The sequence below is a fragment of the Sander lucioperca genome, chromosome 12, assembly GCF_008315115.2.
Source record: "Sander lucioperca isolate FBNREF2018 chromosome 12, SLUC_FBN_1.2, whole genome shotgun sequence".
Taxonomy (NCBI): Eukaryota; Metazoa; Chordata; class Actinopteri; order Perciformes; family Percidae; genus Sander; species Sander lucioperca.
Genome location: NC_050184.1, coordinates 19,499,019 through 19,519,522, shown reverse-complemented (window position 1 = coordinate 19,519,522; position 20,504 = coordinate 19,499,019). Strand labels below are relative to the sequence as shown.

General features: G+C 39.6%; 1 protein-coding gene across 6 annotated transcripts in view; it reads left to right on the top strand.

Moving 5' to 3' along the window:
* prkcz (protein kinase C, zeta) overlaps positions 1–20,504 on the top strand; it is a 128,194-nt gene that overhangs the window by 74,254 nt on the left and 33,436 nt on the right. For all 6 annotated transcript variants that reach the window (XR_004898942.1, XM_031310881.2, XM_036007901.1 and 3 more), the window contains 8 exons: positions 159–249; positions 2,280–2,335; positions 3,117–3,311; positions 8,654–8,751; positions 9,380–9,466; positions 12,632–12,767; positions 13,413–13,500; positions 15,054–15,173. Coding sequence is in view for 5 of the 6 variants with exons in the window: in XM_031310881.2 (XP_031166741.1) it covers positions 159–249; positions 2,280–2,335; positions 3,117–3,311; positions 8,654–8,751; positions 9,380–9,466; positions 12,632–12,767; positions 13,413–13,500; positions 15,054–15,173 (871 nt within the window). In the remaining variant the exon portion in view is untranslated. The remainder of the gene's footprint in view (positions 1–158; positions 250–2,279; positions 2,336–3,116; positions 3,312–8,653; positions 8,752–9,379; positions 9,467–12,631; positions 12,768–13,412; positions 13,501–15,053; positions 15,174–20,504) is intronic.

The following is a 20,504-nucleotide window of genomic DNA, read 5'->3' as shown; positions in this document are numbered from 1 at the left end:
CAGCGACTCTGGACACTAGCAAACACAGACTTTTCCTTACAAACATGATTCATCGTACACTCGACCGGGAGTGTAAAACCATGAGTGGATATTTGAGTGGATTTTTGGGGGGATGTGTCGCGAGAGATTTAGTTGAAGTTTTTAATCTCTTTGTTCAGGATCCAGTCATGCCATCACAGGAGCCCCCTTCAGATGCCAAGAATGAAGAAGTGGACCTTCCACCAGATGACACAGAGGACACCGACGGAAGTAAGACAGTCTTCTTCTTCTTTTTAAAGCTCCCATATTATGCTAATTTTCAGGTTCATAATTGTATTTTAAGGTTGTACCAGAATAGGTTTACATGGTTTAATTTTCAAAAAACACCATATTTTTGTTGTACGGCACAGCTCTCTCTCACTGTTGCAGCTCCTCTTTTCACCTTGTGTTCAGGTCTCTGTTTTAGCTACAGAGTACTTTGTTTGCACTCGCACATGCGCAGTAGCTCAGATCATAGATCATGTCAGCGAGCTCCATAGACAGTAAAAGAAAGGCTGTTTCTCCAACTTCGGTCAGTTACAAGGCAGGATTAGCTGGGAGATTTCTTCTAAACAAGGGTGCACATGTAAGTAGTTCTTTTGTAGATTATGGTGAATTTGTGTGTGTTGTAGCAGTGCTTTGCCATTGAGAACGAGGTAGCATGCTAGCGCTAGCATGCTAACGGTTGTGGTTAGCCAGCTCGTTTCGGCTAGTGACGTAGAAAGCCGTGCAGATTTTGAACAGCTCACCCGGAGACTGAAGGCAGAAGACATTCAGAAACTGTATCTCATTCAAAACAGCATGATCCCAGAAAAAGTGATTTTTTCATAATATGGGCACTTTAAACAAGTAGAATGCTGCCGTGTTATTGGCTCCAGCGTTTTGTTATGTCGAAGGTACATACTACACACGCTCAATATTTGCCTTACATCTTCAGACTAGAGCTTGAACACATAATTGACTAATCAATCAGTTGTCACTCAGCTGTCACTAGCACTTAGTACTTCTGCTAACTCAGTCAGTCGGGCTCAGGATAGTTTTTCGCTGTTGTATATTTCCAACAGGTTACTGCGCTTTCTAAAGACTCTTTCCCTTCTCATTACTTTGTTGTTAACAACCACAAATTATGAGTCATGTTTTTTTGTTATTTCTTTTTTGTCTCACTGATTGTTACCATGGGTGGGGTGTCTAAACGTTTAGGTCAGTCGTTTAGGTCAGTCAGGCAGGTCTCTATATTCTCTCTCTAAGATCTCTTTGTGAAACTGAGCCCTGACTTGGCGTGCATTTTTTATTAGCTTTCTGTCATGTAAACGTTGTCAAATCCAAAACCTGCTCCTCACATTTCAAGTCGTGTGGCAGCGGAACCCAAATGACAGCAACAGCTTCAAAAATACATACAAACAACATACATGAGTTAACATGGTGAAATGAGCTCCCCATGGTGAAATGAGCTTCCCATGGTGAAATGAACTCCCCATGGTGAAATGAGCTCCCCATTGAAATCAGGACGGCCGAAAGCCTACGCATCTTCCACCGAAGGCTAAAAACATATCTCTTCCGACTGCACCTTGGATATTTTTACAGCTACACTTTCATATGGCTCTTTGGCTTATTTGAAGCTAATGTACTTGCACTTACTACTTGTTGTCTGGAGTTTGTAATTTCAAGGCTGAAAGCACTTAATTGGAAGTCGCTTTGGATAAAAGCGTCCGCTAAATGACATGTAACGTAACACAACTCCCGTGAGTTTAAATTAGCAACAATAAAGAGCTGTACATTTATCTACAAAGGGGTATGACAGTAAAATATGTCCTCGTTGTTTCCAAAGGACACTATTTGTACTGTATATTACATGTAAAGTACAGCTGACACACATGATGTAATGAATGGATACTTTAGACCTTGGTAGCTTCACCTTCACATTCACTATCTTCACTTATGTAACTCTCAACTGTTATCTAACCACATTACCACCATTCTCTGATGGGATCCCATTAAACAACAGTCCTAAATCCTATTAAAAGGAGCCTGGGCTGATGTGGGGGTCTGTGTGGGGATCCCTGATATGACATCTGTGGATTGACCTAGTTTGCTATTCCCCGTTGACAGCTGGACTTGATTCTGTGTCCTCTGCCTCCCTCTACTGGCCAAAGAAAGGAGCAACACGTTAAACCTATCAGTGCTGATTCGATTCTGTCACATTTATGAATGTCTCCCAATGGTCCTAATTCAGTGGCTTTCTCTGTGTCTGTCGTTTGCAGTACCTTTTTTACCACACAACTGTTCCTTGGATAAAACAGAAGACGCAGAGACAGAGGTGAGAATGGATCTGAATCGCTACAGGATTCACTTTGACATTCATTTAAAAGAGATTAGCAGTTTAATTTGTTTTGCTCGACTGAAGTCACATACTGTAATAATGTATTTCTTTAATACAATACACATATTACATATGTATTTATTTATTTATTAATTAATAATAAGTAATAATTTGGAAAGCATTGCTACTTGATAATTCTTCTACCAAAAACATAACAAACATAAAAACATTCAAACTAAAACGCTAACCCACATATTTATACTTTGTCATTCATTTAAAACAGATTTCATATTTTTTGCTCTTATAGTTTGTAAAATAAGTTCCTTTCTTTTGACTGCAGTCACAAGCTGTAATAATGTCTTTTATTTTTAATACAATACACATATTACATATTTGGGAAAAGGAAACAAATACTTTTTTTCTTAATTAATAATAAGTAATAATTTGGACAGCATTGCTACTTGATAGTTCTTCTACCTAAAACATAAACATAAAGACATTCATACGAAAACGCTAACCTACATATTTATACTTTGTCATTCATGTAAAAGAGATTCAGAGTTTCATATCTTTTGCTCCTATAGTTTGTCAAATAGGTTCCTTTCTTATGACTGCAGTCACAGCTTTTTTAATACAATACACATATTACATATTTGGGAAAAGGAAAACAAATGTTCTTAATTATAGTAAATAATAATTTGGTAAGCATTGCTACTTGATCATTAAACTCTAGCCTACATATGTGTTGTGAATGTATCGATCCACTGACCCCTTCCAGGACATTAAAGCAGTAGTGGATGGCATCGACGGCATTAAGCTGTCCCAGGACCTGGCTCTGGGCCTGGGGGACTTTGACCTGATCCGAGTGATCGGGCGCGGCAGCTACGCCAAGGTGCTGCTGGTTCGGCTAAAGAAGAACAAGCAGGTGTACGCCATGAAGGTGGTGAAGAAGGAGTTGGTCCATGACGATGAGGTGAGACGGGCTGGGACGATATGCTTTTGTCCCGATTTCGATTCTTTCACGATACATGGGTGCTGATTCGATTTGTATTGCGATTTTCATTTGTTGGGATTCTAGGAGCATTGTGGCTCGATAGTAATGAGTATTGCGATTTTCTTTTCCTTCTTTAACCAAAACCAGTGTTGAAAAAAAAAGTTGAATAATACACTTCTAGAGACAATATATCATGAGACATTTCTAAAAACTAATTGTTTGTGTCAGTCAGTCTGACGTTTACTTAATCTGTAAAGAAGAACGTAACATGTACATTCTGCATTTTCTGCTTTCTGTCTGTTTTGCTGGAAACGGATATGATGTAGTCGCTGTCGGCGGTACCGTATAAACAGAAAATATTAAGGTGAATCATTGGTCAGTAAAAATAAATGAAAAATATTGATTCTAGGGAAAAGAATCGCTTAACGTAAACAAATCATGATACATACGATTTCCAATTTCTTATCTTCCCCCAACCCTATGAGACACTTAGTACAACTGCGATGTAGGGTTGTCCCGAATACCATTTTTTGTGCTTCTTGTGGCAGCGATAGAGGCAGTGATATTTCCTGTTTCCTTGTATGGGACTCTCACACTGACACTGACAAGTCTGATCGGCGGTTACATGATTGGCCACAGCAGCGTGACGTCGGGTTGCGTTTCCCCAAAAGTTGGTTCTGTCTCAACTTTATTACAGTATTAAAGGAAAAACAAAACAAATAATGAATATTCAAATCCCAAAATTTAAAATGGAATACCTACCCAAAGAACAAATATCCGAAAAAAGTCTAATTTTCGGATCCAGCCCTACTGGGATGTCAAGGATGTGAGACAGGAGCAGGGAGGACAGGTACATAAACACGTACAAGTTACTTAGAGTTGGTTGATACTGTACAATACAGTCTGAATGTCCACAGTTTGGTACCCTTGTTATTAAACCAAACAACAGTGTACAGTAGATAGCAAAGTGAACAAAGGGGCATTACTTCTCTGCTGTTGTGTCAGAATAGCAGTTGGTTTCGTCTTCATTTAAATGAGAAAAAACAAGATGTCTTGACAACTAGCCTTCATTTGATGTGGATTTGATACGGAATGCACTGAATGCATGTGGTCATTGTGTGTAATCGTAAGTCATCCGCTAAAATACAACAAGGGAAAGTGGAAGCCACGTCACTCAATTTCCACTTTGTGTGCTTTATTTTATATCAGCAGCTTAATGTCAGATGCTCTCTTTATTCATTTGCATGCTAAATATTCAATTACCCTGTAGCTACTCAACATCTCATCACACAATCTTTGAAACCTATTAAGGCAAGTGTATACTGTATGAATACTTTTTTATTTGTTGGTTGACAAAGTGCTTCGTATGCCTGCTTGAGTGCAGAATTCAGTGATTTTCTCATTTGAAAATTTGGATATCAGTCTCATGTCTGTGTGTGACGTACAGAGCGTGATTCAGTTGATGGTTAGCATAGCTGAAGAAGAGCAACAACAAAATAGTTGTTAAATAAAATAGCAAAACTGTAGTGTGATCTTTGATATCGCTGGTGTCTCTTGTAAAGCATACAGTCTTTACAAAACGATCCTGCAGGCCGCTGCACCTCTGCCAAGCTCACTATTGGAATATAAAGACTAAGCAAGTTCAGTTACTGTGTTTTGCATACACTGTATCTTTAACCCTAGTGTTGTCTTCCCGTCAACCAGTGAAATGTTTTTGCTGCTTTTTTCTATGCTTTTGGTAGCCTGGTCCTACCAGACTCTGAGAGTCTGGCCATGGATGTATTAAGAGAACTGGTTACAGTGTTCGGCGGGAAGCCCCGTACGTTCCAACGAGAGTGCTCCATGGATGTATTAAGAGAACCCAAGAATATACCGCAAACCCAGACGTAGTACTGAAGGGAAATGAAAATTGAGCGTAAGTACCTAGGAGGGCGGAGCCAGGCTATGCTTTTGGTGCGTTTTTTAAACATTTTTGTCACTTTTTTCAACGCGTTTTTAACTCATGAAAACCAATCAATCAATAAACCTAATTTAAATGACATTTTACCTCATTTTTTAGTTTAAAAAAAGCAGAAGTTATGAATTATTTTGACTAATAGTTAAGATCAGAGGGTGTTGAGTGAATCACAGTTTAGTTTAGTCAGGAGACTGTTTTAAAACCATTTAACATTTTATTTTTCAAATGCTATGAAATTGAATAAAACACCCAAAATCCAATGGAAGTAATCATTAATCTTACCTGCGGAGAATGTTGTATGGTTTCCATACAATGTTCATCCATGCATCCAAGTTATTTTTGGGCAACTTGGTTGAAAGAAACCCATATTTCTGATATAAAAACAAACTTTGAAAACAGATCAAATTTGACCCGAGGACAACACAAGGGTTAAAAGGATTTAAAAACAAAAAGAATCAAAGACAACGTTGAGAGAGAGAGAGAGATAAGTGCTGCATCCTGTTGACTTTGCAGCGTTTGTGTTGTTTAAACTCACTAGATGGCGGTATTGCTCAACATATACTGTAACTCCTGAAAAAACCCAAACCACTGGATCACAGTCCAGAGCTACTGCGTCATCCAACATCTGCACAACTAATCCAGAACAACATAAATCATGTCACAGAGGCTTCATGACTCCACTTCCTTCATCAACTTATAATATGATTTTCTTTTCCACACATTACACTGTATAACACTATACTAAAATCCAATGTTCAAATCCATTTTGGTCAGCTGAAAAACAAAACCAATTTGACTCTAAGACGGATGCAATTTTGCCCTAGTAAGAAGGATTTAAGGAAACTACCGAGTCTTCCTAATGTTGTGATTGGACATGAATTTATTCATGGCTCTAATAATGAAAAAAATAGTTTAATAATTCATCTCTTAGTACTCTAATTGCCTGACATCAAAGGAAGCTTGTGAGAGCTCCTACAGAAAACTAAAGGAGCTGAAATGACCAATATGAGATGTGTTGTCATAACATTCTGTATAATTATAAATTTCTCCACTAATAATGAGTTGACTAGAAGGAATTTGGAATCAAGTGCACAATATAGGGTCTCTATTGTGATGTCATAAATTAACCATAAGGTGTTGGAGCACACCGTTGGGAACTCAAGATTAAGACACATTCTGTTGTAGATCACATAAAACATTAACCATCATCAACTTAATGACACTTTTAATCAGCATAAAACATTCCCGCCTCAGGCTAAACACACCGCTCTCTATGACTGAAGTATTAGCAAATTAAAACCACAGCTGACTCAGTCCACCAAATTATTGCAGTAATATATACAATAAAATAAAGATGAAAGTACACACTTTCGTGACATTAAGTACAAAATCGGCATCACTAATATAAATGAATACATCACTAATTATAGCCTATTTGCATATTTACACAACTACAACTTTTTTCAGAGCTTGCCATTTTCAATGTGTGGCTTGCTAGCTCAAAGTTTGTCGTTGTTTCCCGAAGCAAAGGGATTTTGAGAACAGTATTTCCATTGACATGCTGAGGCACTTTGTAGTTTGACAAACTTTGACAGTTTGTAATGTATATATTAGGGGTGAAACGGTAGATGTATTCGTATTGAACCGAAACGGTATGGGCGTCTCGGTTCGGTACATGAATTTACACGGACCATACACGGTATAAAAATAAATAAAACTTGCGTGCAAATGAATTAATGTAATGTGGAACTACTGTTACATACGCGTTTCTTAGGGACACCTAATCTGTAGCCCCGCCTTAGCTCTGAAGCTCCCAAGCTCCGCCTACATGTCGAGTCGGTCCAGTGACACATATACAACCAAACACAGATGTACTGTAGCTGTATCCCTTCTTGCCTCGACCACAAATGGCTTCCAGGCCCATTTGCTTCGCTGGTTGCTCCGCTGTTAGCTCCGCTTTTAGCTCCGCCGTTAGCTGTTAGCTCCGCCGTTAGCTTCACTGTTTGCTGCTAGCTCCGCTGTTTGCTGCTAGCTCCGCTGTGTAACTGAAGCTGCTCTTTTAACACCCCTGCCCTGTGCATTCACATATGAGAGCAGCGCTTGTCTCCCATATCACACTACTAGCTGATTGTCTTATTTGTTTACAAGTTCCAGATGGAGTCTGGAGATGATGTGGGGTAGCCTACTTATTGTTTACTGTTTACATCTTACTTTGTACGCTTTAGGCTGTTGCAGCTAGCTCAGGGGAGAGACTGGATGACACTAGGTGGTACAGCCTGAGACATGCACAATAAAAAAAAATTGCCTTCTGCATTTTTGTTATGCTTTTCCCTCCATTGTACCGAACCAAACCGTGATGTCTGAACCGAGGTATGAACCGAACCGTGACTTCTGTGTACCGTTCCACCCCTAGTATATATGGCGCTTTCTTTTTATTGATCCATTCTTGAAATATTCTTGGTGTTACTATAGCCTTCAGAAAATGTTTCCTTTGACATAGACACAGGCACAATCTCTTCTTCTGCTTGCTCAAGGTTCTCTGTAGATGTTTAATGATTCCGTTAGCCTTTTTTTTTCTTTTTTTCTTTTTTTCGGTTGTGCACCCTTACTACCTGTGGTCTACCTTTCAGGAAGTGAAGGATCCACATGCACGTTGATGTCTTTAACCAGTCATTATCAGTGCCTCTACTCAGTGTCTTTTGATAGCCTTGATAGATTAAAATATTGCTTCTAATACTGGATTAGTTAACAAATCTATTTGACTGTCCCAATGTTATTTGTCCGAACATTTGGATTGTCAAATGCCTTGACAAATGTGGATTGAACAATGTGGGTTTGGCTTATATTAGGGGTGTCACAATTTACATTTTAAATCGGTAATCGATCAATTGAACGGTAAAGCATGTGGGCCCCGATGGGACTTCATGGTGCATTCATGTCACCTTGTTAAACTAATGGTGCATTCAATTGCACCATTTGTCATTTGGAGAAACTTCAATTTTAAGACTTAAAATGTATATATATATATATATATATATATATATATATATATATATATATATATATATATATATTATGTATAGTTCTGTCTGGGTGTCATTTTTAAAAGGTTATGTTGAGCCTTAATTCGTGTCAATGACTAACTGGTGGACCTTTTAACAGGAACTAAACAGTCTGAGAGAAATCCTGAGTGTGAAGATTGTTCTCAAGACTGACTATTTGACATTTTTATCTATGGCATGGTGTATCTCCCTCTGTCTGTTTAACCACAGAGAAAGTCTATTGATCAGACAAATTCCTTGTTAATACATTCTCTTTCCTTCTTGGCATCTCTGTCTCCGTCTGTCTCCCCTCCTCTCTCCAGGATATCGACTGGGTGCAGACAGAGAAGCATGTGTTTGAGCAGGCGTCCACCAATCCATTCTTAGTAGGCCTCCACTCCTGTTTCCAGACAGAAAGTCGGTAAGAAGCATAATAAGGCGGACACTTATACTGTGGCAGCTCATAGTACCCGACAGCACTTTTCAATAATATGAATTATTACTTTCTGATGATGGGTCTGTTCTTCATTAATCATTTCATGCAAGTTCACAATTGTGGTTCCCTCTGTCCAAATACTTAGAAAGCTCCACAGACACAAGACATCTGTGGAGATCCCCTCCCAAACACTTCTAATGGATGTATATGGTGATCTTCTCAAAAGTATGTCTAAAAACTATTCAAATTTATAAACGAGTCATACCATACAATGAACCAATAGGCATACAGTGGACATAGCAATTGTAGGTTGTTCCTCTCAGCTTGTCAAACTAGCACAACAATATAAACACTAAACCTGACCGTGCTCAGTGAAGCAATTTTTTCATCTAAATGAAACAAAAGGTACGTGCCAACTAAATGCACAGGATACGTTTGTATGTGTTAATACATACAAATAAATAACTTTCTCGATGTCTTTGGAGCTCTGTGGCACAGAGGAAACACTACCACTTGATTGGTTTGCAATCCAGTCTTAACATTTCTCAAAGAGCCTCTGTTAAACAACATCAGTGGTGTACTGATGGATTTCCCATGTTGTTCTGGTTTCCAGGTTATTTCTGGTGATTGAATATGTTAACGGCGGGGACTTGATGTTTCATATGCAACGACAAAGGAAGCTCCCTGAAGAACATGCAAGGTAAAGTGCAATCCTTTTTATAGATACTACCAGCTTTTTTTCCATGCAAAAGTAACACACTAAGGTAGACACCTTAGTGTGTTACTTTTGAAAAGAAAAAACACAATTAATGCAGTAATTCATGAGAACGATTCGCAAAATGGCACATGGAAAGAGAGAAAGCTGCGAGCTTTAAAAGGCAACCCCTGAATACTTTCAGAAAGTTAACAATGAAAATTATACGTTTGTTAGAATCATGACCAGACCTAAAACTGCATTATTTTTTTCACAGTTTTCAGCGGTGATCCTGAATGAAAATCTGCAAGATGTAGCGGACAGTTTTTTTTTCTCGCTTGGGTGGAAATGTGTTAACATTCTGATTTTTTATTTTTTTTATTTGTTTAAAATAAAGAAGAAAATTCTGCAGAAAATTCTGCAGAAAATTCTGCAGAAAATTCTGCGGAAAATTCTGCGGCCGCAGATTCCGTGTGGCCCTGATCAAAACTCATATCAGAGATGTTACAAGTCCAGGTAGCATTTTTTAAACACATATGAAGTGAAGTGGCTTTATCTTTTGGCCTTTTCTCAAATGCTGTAATGTATAAATTGTCAGGACCAAGTGGAGTTAACTACAGTGAGGCCTCCAGGAATATGCTGCGGGATCATAGGGTAATATAGAAGTGGGTGGATTTATAATTGGATTTTGGTTAGGTTGCGTTAGCCACACAGGAAATATATCTGTGTAATTGGCAACTATTTTGTGTTGGACTGACTGAACCTCCTTTGTATTTCACATAATGTTATGTAGCATCTTGCGGTGTAGGACAGCTGGAGAGTCTGTGTTCGATTGAAGATGCTTTCATACGCACATCTAAAATGTTCCTCAACAGCATTCTTCTTCTAAAACTCCAAAATTCAAAACTCCAGTATGCTTAATGGGATGCTTTTGAAGCTCTTCATGGAACGCTACCAAAATCTAACTTAACACTTATTTTTCCACCTCTGAGAAATATAATGAGCACCCATAATTCATTGTGCCTGACGACTTGCGGGGCATTCCAACTGCGGCTCTGATAAATGCTGGATCAAAGGCTGGGTAATTTAGAGAGGCACCGTTGGGCCCCTATCGGCCCCTGCAATCTGTATTCTGGAGACAGTGGCTGTACATATGCAAAGCAGCATGTTAATCACTCATAATGATTGTACATATTCATGAGCAGTGCTCTAAGAGAGAACCCTGCCGCATTCCCCCGCGCCGTGGGGGAGGCGGGGAGGCGGGCCGGTGGGCGACGGATGGTGCTGCTGATAGGACGCAGCTTCTATCAGTCTGATGTCACAATGAAACAACAGTGCACAATGGAGGCTGTCACAGTAAAAAAAAAAAAAAAAATGTGGGAGAGCGATGTGGGATTTGTGATTTCTCTGTCAAACATCTCTCCACTCCAGTCTTTTCCTCATTGTTTGACAATCATGGGTTTACAGCAGGCAGACAGAGAGAGGCTCGTCACTGTTAATGAAGGCTTATCTCCTAGAGACAGAATACACACTACCTACACATGGAGAGGAAACGCTACTGACTCACCCAAAGACGCACACCAAGTACATCCAATCATCAAAACTAAAGGGTTTTAAACATTGGGTTTGCTATTAAAGAGGCGCTATGCCGTTTTGGCCATGTCTTCGCTGTTTTCTCTCTTTTTGCTATCAGGTTTCTCTAAAGAGCTCCCCCTACAGCTTCGTTTCCTCTTTCTCGGTTCCTCCGACAATGCTTTCCTAGCTTTCTGCTTCTTTTTTGCCGGCTCAGCCATGACGATAGTGTGAAAAACTCCATTTCTACCTTGTTAGCCGGTTCCTGAATGGCCGTATGTGTGCAGTGCCGTGAAGCAATTCGATACATTGCGAGACCTGATATCACGTGATACTTCCTGACGCTGAGGCCGGTGGCTCGCCGGCCGAAAGTTGCAAGGGGGGTTTTTCCGCTCTCATGCACTAGGGGGGAGCAAAACGACCACCATTCAACTCCAAAAATGTCATATAACCATTCTAATGACTTCGAAGCTGTTTAGTTAAGGTAAATTAAGCTAAAAAAAGCTGCAGAGTTCCCCTTTAATATGTCTATGTTTAGGAGAATACTTTTAGTAACATAGATCTGCTTATGAAAGCCCTTTATACCTTAAAACTCAAATAACTAAATGTGCTGCACGTGTATTATAGGGGTGCACGATTCAGAAAATGTCACGATTCGATTCGATATTGATTTTTTAGGCTCACGATTCGATTCAAAATCGATTTTCGATAAAAAAAAAAACGATTCACAGTATGTAAATGTAGTTACTTTTCCCATGTGATTGCAGTAGACATACAATTTAAAAAAAATTAAAATTAACATTAAAAAAATATAAAAATTGATTTTTGGAATTCTATGAATCGATTTTGAATCGGTAGAGCTTGAATCCCGGTTCGAATATGAATCGATTTTATTTTTTTTTTGCACACCCCTAGTGTATTATATATGTTTTTGTGTAGACAGTGTACTAAACATTTCCCATCATTTAAAGAAGCCTTAAGCTACATAAGCGCCCTAGAAGCTGTAGCCAGCAGTGGGGCTGATAGGTTTGTCGTGAGCGTGGTAGTTAGCATAAGGGCCATGGAGTTAATAAAGTCAAGTCGTTTCATTACGTTAGTAGCATGTACAGTATGTGCTCAGCAGATTACTTAGTGATCCGTCTGTCTAAGCCCTTTCCAGACATGGAATCTGTGAAATTGCTGGCCTTTTCATCTGTTAAAGTAATGTTTTTTTTGGCATTCAGACAGGTCTCCATTAAATAAATGCTGTGCATTGGCTTTATTCAAACATGAAAGCTGTAAAAGAGTGAAAAGCCCCCTTTTTTCTTCTAACCACAGTCAGAGCACTACTGGAGAATAGCAGTAAATTGGAAAATAAAAATATTAACTTGTGGATTTTAAAACAGATTTTACAGTTCAGTTGTTTATCTCTGTGGTTTAATTAATGACCATTGTGAGTGTGATGGTTATATGAGACCAACACAACATGTGCAACTGCAAAGGTCTATAGACGTTGGTGTTTTCTTGTGTACAAGAGGGACATTTTTGGCCTGACGGTGGCACTAGAGGACAGGTCAGACAGACACATCATTCTCTGCATTTCTCGCTTCTCCTCCACAGATTTTATGCTGCTGAAATCTGTATCGCTCTGAACTTCCTGCATGAAAAGGGCATCATCTACCGAGATCTGAAGCTGGACAACGTTCTCCTGGATCACGAGGGACACATCAAGCTCACAGACTATGGCATGTGCAAGGCAAGACACACATTGATTTATTCCAGTCAATTTTGTGGACGGCTGGCGTAGGGTTATCAATAATGCAGCAGATCTGTATTGACTGGAAGGACTAACAGGGCCCCTGTCTTTGTTTATTCGTCCATCATATCCCTTATCTTTTTAGCCTGACAAGCCAGACCCACATCAAGATGTTGGGTCTGGGAACTCACCATTGACGAGCTCAATCCGAGGGGCGGGATAAATGGTTGTCTTTCAAATTCCCTCTGCACGCAATAGGATAGCGCTACAACCAGGCAGAGCAACGAAGAAGGTAGCGAAGCTAGTTGATAGATTAAACTTTTGCCGTATACGGTCGGCAAAACTCCGAACACATCTTCCTTTTTTAAGAATGATTTCAGTGCCGTTCTTTGTTCTTTTCTCAAAGAAAAGCTTAACTCCAGAAGACTGCTGTTCCCAGCAGCAGCAGCCATAAGCCCGCCTACCGACTCTATACACGATGTGATTGGCCTGACCAGAGTTTGGTTTTTCCAGCTCGCAAGCCAACGGAGAGTGCCTAGACCCCCCTGGCTGCAAATTAAATTTGCTGCTGCTAGGGTGCGCCTAGATTTCTAGGCTATTATCGTTTATCACTGCAACCACTTCTTCTTTCTCCACCTCCCACAGGAGGGGATCAGACCAGGTGACACCACGAGTACCTTCTGTGGAACACCCAACTACATTGCACCTGAGATCCTCCGAGGAGAGGACTACGGTGAGTACCGGAGTCACACTGGGTTGGATCAGTTCATGTCCAAACGCTCGTCCCAACAAATAACATTTTGGTTTCTAAGCTGCTGATGGTGAATCTTTACATTTGAATGGAAAGGCAATGAAGAATGGACTAAAATCATCCCCCACACAACCATATCAGCACCAGGAAACCTGTGTAGCCTAAAGCCCAGTTCAGACCAAAGACTTGTGGAAGACTTAGGTGCACTTATTAAGTGGGGGGTTAGGAGTCCTCCCTCAAGAAAATGTTATGTTTTTCAATATAAAAGAAGCAATTTTACATAATTTAGACCATTGTTATTACCATATATGTGTCTAAAACAATGGAAAAGCTAGTGCAGATACTAAATAAATAAGTAATAAAACTAGGGGGCCCACTACAATCATTAGATCTGAGAAAAGTCATTAAGTTAGTTTTGATGCTTTGATTTTACATTAATTCGTCTTAGGTGGTCCCTAAAACGACTTGGGTGCTGCACCCAAGCCTTATAATGGTAGGAAAAGCCTTAAATGAGACAAAATCGTTTTAGAACGTTGCTCGACTCAAGCCAGCTGATGGTGTCGCCTGCGTCTCAGCTGGTCAAGTCTCCAGAGGCTGGTTTTAGAACGAAAGGCACGCCACCTGTTTCAACAGCCAATAGAGAATAGAGCTGTAATCGGGCCTTAAAAGTTAGGCCCGACAAGGCCCGAGCCCGACAAGTACATTTTGATTGACAGCTTTTTAAAAGCCCGAACCCGTTTACAGCCCGACATTATTCAAATGTGCGCACGCACACAGCTCTTTTGCCTTTTGTCAAGAATGAGTCATTTATACATTTTTAACATCATTTATTCATGACTAACAGAGGCTATAGGCCACTTGGAAGTTGAAACAAAGAAATAAAATAAGTCCTCCAGAGGCCAGCCTCCTCAGCATCCATTTTTGCGCTAATCGAAACGCATCACCTGACCGCTCATTTACCACACAACCCGGAGCGCAAGCCCGAGCCTGTGAAAAATGATAGAAATTAAGACCGAACCCGATCTTCAGCTCTAATAGAGAAGCCAACTTGTAGTGAGTTACAACTCAACTGGTCTATATGGCTTTTGGACGGAGGCTCAAAGAGCGCCCGTGAATATGGTCGAGCGAGCTAGAGAGTGACTTAAGTGAGGGAGTGGCAGTAGAACAAAGCAGTGACATCAGAGAAATAAAACGTTGTTTTTCGCCGTTTCATCACTGCTAGAAATCCTACTGTAGCAGGTATCTCACTATCACTGTCCTCATTCATATTTTTAAGACTCTACAAATGATATCCAGCTACAATGAAGCCTGAAAAGCCAGAACGAAGGTACAGTGCGTCGTTGCTATGGAGATTTAACTCGTCTCGTCGCAAATCTTTGGTCTAAACTGGGCTTAAGTGGCACATTATGTACACTAGTGACCAAACCAGCCTTAGTTTGTAATTCATACTGATGCAATGGGAGGAATTTGAGTCTTTTCATTCCACACATATATCTGTCTTATATCACATGTCTTATCGTTGTGTGCCCTCGCAGGCTTCAGTGTGGACTGGTGGGCTCTGGGCGTGCTGATGTTTGAGATGATGGCTGGGCGGTCACCGTTTGACATTATCACCGACAATCCTGACATGAACACAGAGGAGTACCTTTTTCAAGGTGAGGCAGAGGAATTTAACATCACATAGGGTTTATGCCTGTAAGATCTCACTCTGCAAGAGGAGTTTTCATGGCACCACTGTACAGGGAGAAGGGCTTTGAACTGGGATAGAGCAGTTATCATTTTAAAACCCCTTTGCTAGCCTAGAACATTTTTTCTTTTTAGTGAACATTTGCAGATGCGGTTTACCAACACGAGTTTGTACTAATATTTTTTTTGTTTTTGTTTTTAAGTTATGCAGCTTCATTCTGCCTTGTAAAAGCAACTATACCAACAGATATACTTTTCTAAAAGCTATCATGTATTCTCAAATAATGGCTGGGTCTGAAACAAGTGCCCATATTGAAAGGGTTCATCTTTGGGGTAGCATAAATGTGCATTTAACATTTTGGTGGCATCTGCTCAATGGAAATGAGAAGTTTTAATTACCCGAGAGTGCATGGAAATCTGACCGTTAGTTCACAAAATACAAAAGTGTCAGTCAAAGACAATGTTGGCCTGAAGGTGAACTGGTGCTGGAGGGAATATTAGAGGGTATCCATGGCAACCTTGCTCTGAACCAGTGTTGGACAGACAAATGGACTGACGAGCTTTTCTATCCTTGCCAGCCATGCTCGTGGCTCTGTGAGGCTGTACACTGGGCTAAATGCTACAACATAGAGCTCACATGCTAACAATGGAAATGTTAACATGGTGATGTTTAGCAAGTACAATGTTTACCGTGTGTTCACCATCTTAGTTTATGTTAGCATGCTAACATTTGCTAATTAGCAATTACAAGTACAGCCGAGGCTGACGGGAAAGCCATTAGTTTTGCAGGTATTTGGTCATTTCAGTTTCATTCATCCAAAGGGGACACAAGTTGTGGGGACATTTAACTCTGAACCAAAACACGTAAACCTGCTGCTGGTGTTCTCTGGGGAACATGAATGTCTGTACAAAATGAATTGGCAATCCATCCAATATTTGTCGAGATATTTCGCTCTGGGCCGACCAACCGCAAGAAAAGCTGGAGAATCATTGTAGAATTTGAATTGTAAATGTTGTTTTACTGCAGTTCTCAGGGCTTTTTTAATTTATTTTTTTATTGGTTAACACATACATACAAATACTACAGATTAAAATACACATAATCGGTGAAAGGTGTGATGGAGAGATGCAACAAACCCTCAGAGGAGCTAAATCTGGGCACTCTCCAATAGATCATCCAATTAAAACCGAAAGAAACTAAAATACTGAAAAGAAGAAAAAAAAATTACACACAATATCAAATCAAGAGAGTACAAATACAAAAGGTAAAATAATATTAGGAGTTACATGGGTTGTTTACAAAGACATTCCATAGGGATAACATTGCACAGACAAAAACAAACCTTTAACAGCTTTCTTAAATTGTCCAAGTGTTAGCTTTGGAAAAGTCTGATGGCAAAGCATTCCATATCACTGAACCCCTGTAATTTTAAACCAAATTGAAGTTGAGGCCTGAGTAAATAAGGTATAATAATAGGTTAGGTATGATAACTAAATACATATTTTACAAAAGGATATTTTCACTTTAAAAAGTGCTTTTTATCCTCCATACATAGTGAACTATATTTGTCCCAGCTTCTAACTACATCCTCTACGGTTTAAGGGATTAGGATAGAGGAATTGTGGGAAATCAAATATGAACATTGAGAGCACATGGCAGGCTGTTTGATGCCATTTAAACAAAGACATGTTAATTTAACCCTTTGTGACGCATAACTGATATTGTGAGAGGAAAAACAGATTCCATGTAATAGAATAACAATCAGCTCTGGGCTGAAAAAGGATTCATGTCTGTGTAAATCCAGGCTTAGATGGTTCTGGTTTGCTTCATTAAAATGGAGGGATCTCAGAAACAGGGCTGACTTTATTTCTCTCGAATGTGAATTTGTTTTAGTTTGCTCTAGTCTCTCAGTCCACTCTTATTTTGTTTTAGTCTGTGACATCGCTTGGCATTTGAGAAAACATATTGTTTTATTTAGCCTGATGAGGCCAAGGGAAATAACAGTTCCAGAACATACATTCATACTGTTGTTTTGTTATAAAAATGTCCTTCCTCTGTGTTTTTTTCCACCTTGGAAATCAAATTATTGTAGTGATTTGTGTTTCAAATTCAGTTGACAGGTTACATAGTCCTTTTTACTGTATGTTGAGTAAAATCCACCCTCAGGCTGACTAAACTCTTTAAACCCTATTGGATCCAGTGGTGTAGTCTACGTGATACGCAGGTATAAGCAGCAGGGTTCATACGTTTTGAAAAAAACGAAAAGTTTGTAAAATTTGAAAAATGCAAATTCCAGGCCTGGAAAAGTTTTGGAAACATAAAAAGACCCAGAAAGTTTTGGAAAAGTCATGGATTTTTTTTTTTTACACAGCATAATAATATGTGATTAATAAATGTATTTTCACGTCGTCTTAACCTCAACGTTCTATTCGGGGCGCGATATTACAAATCCCACCATGAACCACATGCATTGTCATTCATTTTATTGTTTAACCTCTGAGGGTAAACTTTAACACAGATTTTTATTCTTATTGTATAGTGTCGACTGACATTTTCATGGAAATTTGCTAAAAAGTAATGGAAAAGTATTGGTTAAAATTAGGGATGTCCAGATCCGATCATGTGATCGGAAATCGGGCCCGATCACGTGGTTTCAGACTCGATCGGAATCGGACACTACCTCCCGATCAGGACTCAGATATATATGTATATATATTCTCATTATTTTTTAACACATCTATAGTTATGCGGTGGCACAGAGTTAGACCCTTTTGACTCCACACAGAAACAGCAACGCGTGCGGCATGACATCACTTTGTTGCAGAGACGCTATTGGTTAAATGCCGGCAAAGTAGAACACGGAAGCAGCTTGAAGCGGAAAGCGTGAGTATGTCTGCGGTCTGGAGGTATTATAAAGTTGAATTATTATAGAAGTATCGGATCAGGACTCTGTATCGGTAGATACTCAAAATCAAATGACTCGGACTTGAGGCCAAAAAAACCTGATCAGGACATCCCTAGTTAAAATGCGTATGAACCCTGAAGCAGTATACCCACTAAAAAAGCTCCAGGATTTCCATATACCCACACAGTACAGTATATCCACTACAATACGTTAGACTACACCACTGATTGGATGAGCTCAGAAATGCATGGAAATCGGGCTAAAAAAAACAAGCTGGTTTTATTAATGTCTTAAAGGATAACAAGACTGTAACAATTCACTTTTTATCTACTGTATGTGGATCTTACAACCCAAAAATGCTGTTACAGTATGTGTGTGTGTGAGTAAGAAATGGGTTAATATTTGAGAATTTATGTAACGATGTACTGCTGCATGCACATGCGGTGATGCATTCTCCCCCACCCCTCATGAACTGTGGAGAATCTGGCAGTACATCCTGGCCTCTATTACAGATGAGATTTAGGGTGCATGTGTGGAACAGTTCAGCGTTAGTCAGGCTACATTTGCATTGCTACGTTTTGGGTTGAAAACAGATATCTTTTGCTACATTTACACATCACATTCACACTGCTCTGGCACTTCAGAGCCCCTAAACCTGAGAAACACTTCTGCCCCCGTTTTGGTTTGGAATCTCCGGGTTAGGGTTGCAGTCTCAACGGCCGCAAACGGAGACCTTTGGCAGCACCAACACCGATTCCCGGAGACCGCTTTTGGCTCAAAACTCCACTTAAAAACCAAAATGTAGCAATGTAAATGTAGCCTTAGTTAGCTGTCAGTCAGGAAGTTAGAACACATACAGTTATATAAGCATGTTTTCTGTTGTTGGAACCAGGGGGAGGGGGGGTTCTCTTGTCTTTTTCCAAAACAGTGGTGAAGAACAACAGGAGTAATTGTCAGGGGGCGTTTTTATTAAAACAAAATTATGACTGGTGTGTTAACTGCATGTGAAAATCAATCAGAGCACACAAGGCCTAATTGCCTCCTAAGTTACCATGTCACCGGATGCTGACAAATGTAGCATTTAAAAGGCTATTTTTTTTTTTTTTAAACTTAGTCGGATGCAGTCACTCCACATAAAACACACTGGGCTTACTTCACTTTCAGCTAACATCATGGAGAACAATGAGGGCAAAACGCATCATCAATCTGTTTTAACCGAATACTCTCTGTCTAGCTCAGACAGTTCCGGCCCACTTTAACCCCTGGTTGGAACATTGTTTCATAATTATGATTTTAAGGAGACAGATGTGGAAATCTGATGGCCAGCATTTACTTGTACATGTATTTGGAAAGCCTCACATAACAAAATGAGACGAGGAATAAAGGACAGTCCGGACTAATGCTTACATTTGGGTTTCAGTAATGTGCCCTTTTTGTGAAGCATAGACTGTTATATAGAATGATGTAGCATGCCTGACATCACCTATATGTTTCTAAAGAGGAGTGTGTTGAAGCTTCAATCGTCTTCTCTGTTTGCGACTATCATTGTAACTTACTGGAGCCAGAAAAAAGCAAATCTCAGTGTATGCTTTAATATCTATGCTTTAATAACTTCTTAATGTAAAAAGGATGTTTTTAACTATACCCCCAACACAGAATATGTGAAATTAAATACTAATTTCAAATTTCCGGAAATAAACTTTGAATTGATTTTCCTAATCAGGCCACGTCCAGACATGAAAACTGTGAAAAAAAGCAAAAGGCTCTGGTTGATGAAACTAGACTGTGTCATCATCCAGCAATGCACTGGGCTGGCCAATCAAATTAGTGCAAGCACACATGCCTGTTGGAACATCCTGTACTTCTCCAGGCTGGATGCAAGCAAACATGAACGAGGGTCATTTGGTGGCATTAGAGGGATGTTTCTTTTATACTTGTACAGATTTTGAGTATAATCTTTTTTTCTTTTTTGTCGTTTTGTGTGTGTTTCAAAGCTGCCTCCCGAGACATTTATGTGTATCTTTGGAAAACCATAATTTCAACCTCACATACAGACGGCTTTGCAATGGACTGTCACGCATTACCTTCAAGGCTTTCATGCAATGGCTCCAACGTTATGGTAATTAGCAAAAAGAAAGTACAGACACCAATTTAAAATCTTCAACTTAGTGGGGTGGCTAGTTAAAAAACCAGAAGGGGCTTTCTTATGAGTAAGTAATGTTGCAGTGCCAAGCTACAAAACATAAATTCAAAATTGCAATAAAGTCAACTTTATGGTTTGGACCAAAAGGAAACAAACTGTGGGTGTGATCACACCCTCAGGGTAGAGCCGAGGAGCCTCCATAATATCTGTCCTATTTGCATTTGTGTTCCTCGAGCCATATGGTACCCTTA